The sequence below is a fragment of the Buceros rhinoceros genome, unplaced genomic scaffold, assembly GCF_000710305.1.
Source record: "Buceros rhinoceros silvestris isolate BGI_N320 unplaced genomic scaffold, ASM71030v1 scaffold31577, whole genome shotgun sequence".
Lineage (NCBI taxonomy): Eukaryota > Metazoa > Chordata > Aves > Bucerotiformes > Bucerotidae > Buceros > Buceros rhinoceros.
In genome coordinates this window covers 1-1,533 of record NW_010420905.1, presented here as the reverse complement: position 1 = coordinate 1,533, position 1,533 = coordinate 1, and the positions used below count along the sequence as shown (strand labels likewise).

At 63.3% G+C, this 1,533-nt stretch overlaps 1 protein-coding gene across 1 annotated transcript; it reads right to left on the bottom strand.

The window, feature by feature from the left end:
- Positions 1-150: 150 nt before the first annotated feature.
- On the bottom strand, positions 151-1,216 carry SLC52A3 (solute carrier family 52 (riboflavin transporter), member 3; the record flags this gene model as incomplete). The annotated part of the gene is made up of 2 exons (XM_010139486.1): positions 236-1,216; positions 151-197 (listed from the first exon to the last, which is right to left on the bottom strand). Coding segments are annotated over exons 1-2 (1,028 nt in total), but the record flags the coding sequence as incomplete, so codon positions are not given.
- Between the last annotated feature and the right edge of the window lie 317 nt (positions 1,217-1,533).

Genomic DNA, 1,533 nt, shown 5'->3' with positions numbered 1-1,533 from the left:
TCCTGCTATCCCGGGGTGCCTCTGCTGCCAGCACAGAGGCACCCCATGGACCCTCTCCCACCCAGCACCTTCTCCCCCAACCCCATCGCAAAGCAGGAGCCATTCTTGGGGCAGAAGCCCCATGGTGGCCCCCAGCACCCCACTACCCACCTGCTGGGCAGGACCATGGCCACAACGCAGGCGAGGGGGTTGGACATGTTGCTGAGGCCACAACGCAGGCGAGGGGGTTGGCCATGTTGCTGAGCGTGGCTGCGAGGTGGTAGGCGGTGTTGCCGTAGGGCATGCAGGAGTAGGACTGCACGGACGGCAGGATCCCGTTCATCAGAGTTGACGCCCACGTGATGAGGAGGTAGATGAAGGTGAGCTCGGCCAGGGAGTAGGAGACCTTCTCCGGCAGGATGTCCCCAGGCCCCTTGGCATCCTTCGGGCACTGGTAGCCTCTGCTCAGCTGCGAGCCAGGTCCCTCGTCGGGGATCTGATCAAAGGAGCTCAGGATGATGCTGCTGGAAACCAGCTGCTGCTGGGAGAGCTCCCACCCCTTGGGCTGCCTGGTGAGGAAGAAGAAGGCCAGCAAGCAGGCCAGCATCATTACAGTCAGGAGAAGGAAGAAGATGAGGGAGGAGAAGTTGGCTGGGAGGTAGTGGGTCTCCAGCTGGGTCATGGTGCTCTCCACAGTCTCGTTGCCGGTGGTGATGTTGACTGTGTAGTTGACACTGGCGCAGATGGAGATGCCGGAGCCCTGGCCCAGGGTGATGATAGCGGGGACGAGGCCACTGAGCCCTTCGCCTATGAAGAAGGTGGTCAGGTACTGGGGCTGCAGCTGCATCATGAAGGGCAGGAAGGTGACAGACGAGGTGCAGTCCACCAGGGCCAGGAAGAAGGTGAGGATCAGGAAGGCGGTGCTGTGGGGCCTCCCGGCGATGGGGGATGTGTAGTTCCAGAGGAAGGCCAGGAGCAAGCAGGCCACGACACCCATGGACACCACCACGTAGATAACAGCCACCTCCTTCAGCAAGCCAGGCTGAAAGCGGTGCATGAGGGTGACGAAGAGCGGCCCCACATTGGCCATCTGGATGATGATGGTGATGTAGGAGGGCAGGTCCCATTGCTCTGGCAGCACTGTCACCAGCAGCGGCAGCTCAACCCACAGCCCGTTGATGGCCACCCAGGAGCCCATGCCAAAGACACAGGCCAGGAGGTGGGTGAGCAGTGCCATGGCTCAGGGTGGGGAGCCTGGGCTGTGGGGAGAGGCTTCGATTAGTGGTGGGGTGAGACCTGACCCCCCCAGACCTCCCACGACTGCTGCCTGCATCCCACCTCCCACAGGCAGGCAGGGAAAGCAGCTCCTCTCCCACCCCAGAGAAGCAGCGGATCCCCATTCCATGGCACGGGCCCCCTTTGCCCCCTGCAAGCCCTGGGGACCCCCCTGCTCCCCACGGGTGACGACTCTGCCCCTGCCTGCACTGGGTGTGGGACCTGCTCTGCTCTGCCTGGATCTTCACCCGGGGAGCTGGGGCTGGGCGGGACCAGGCG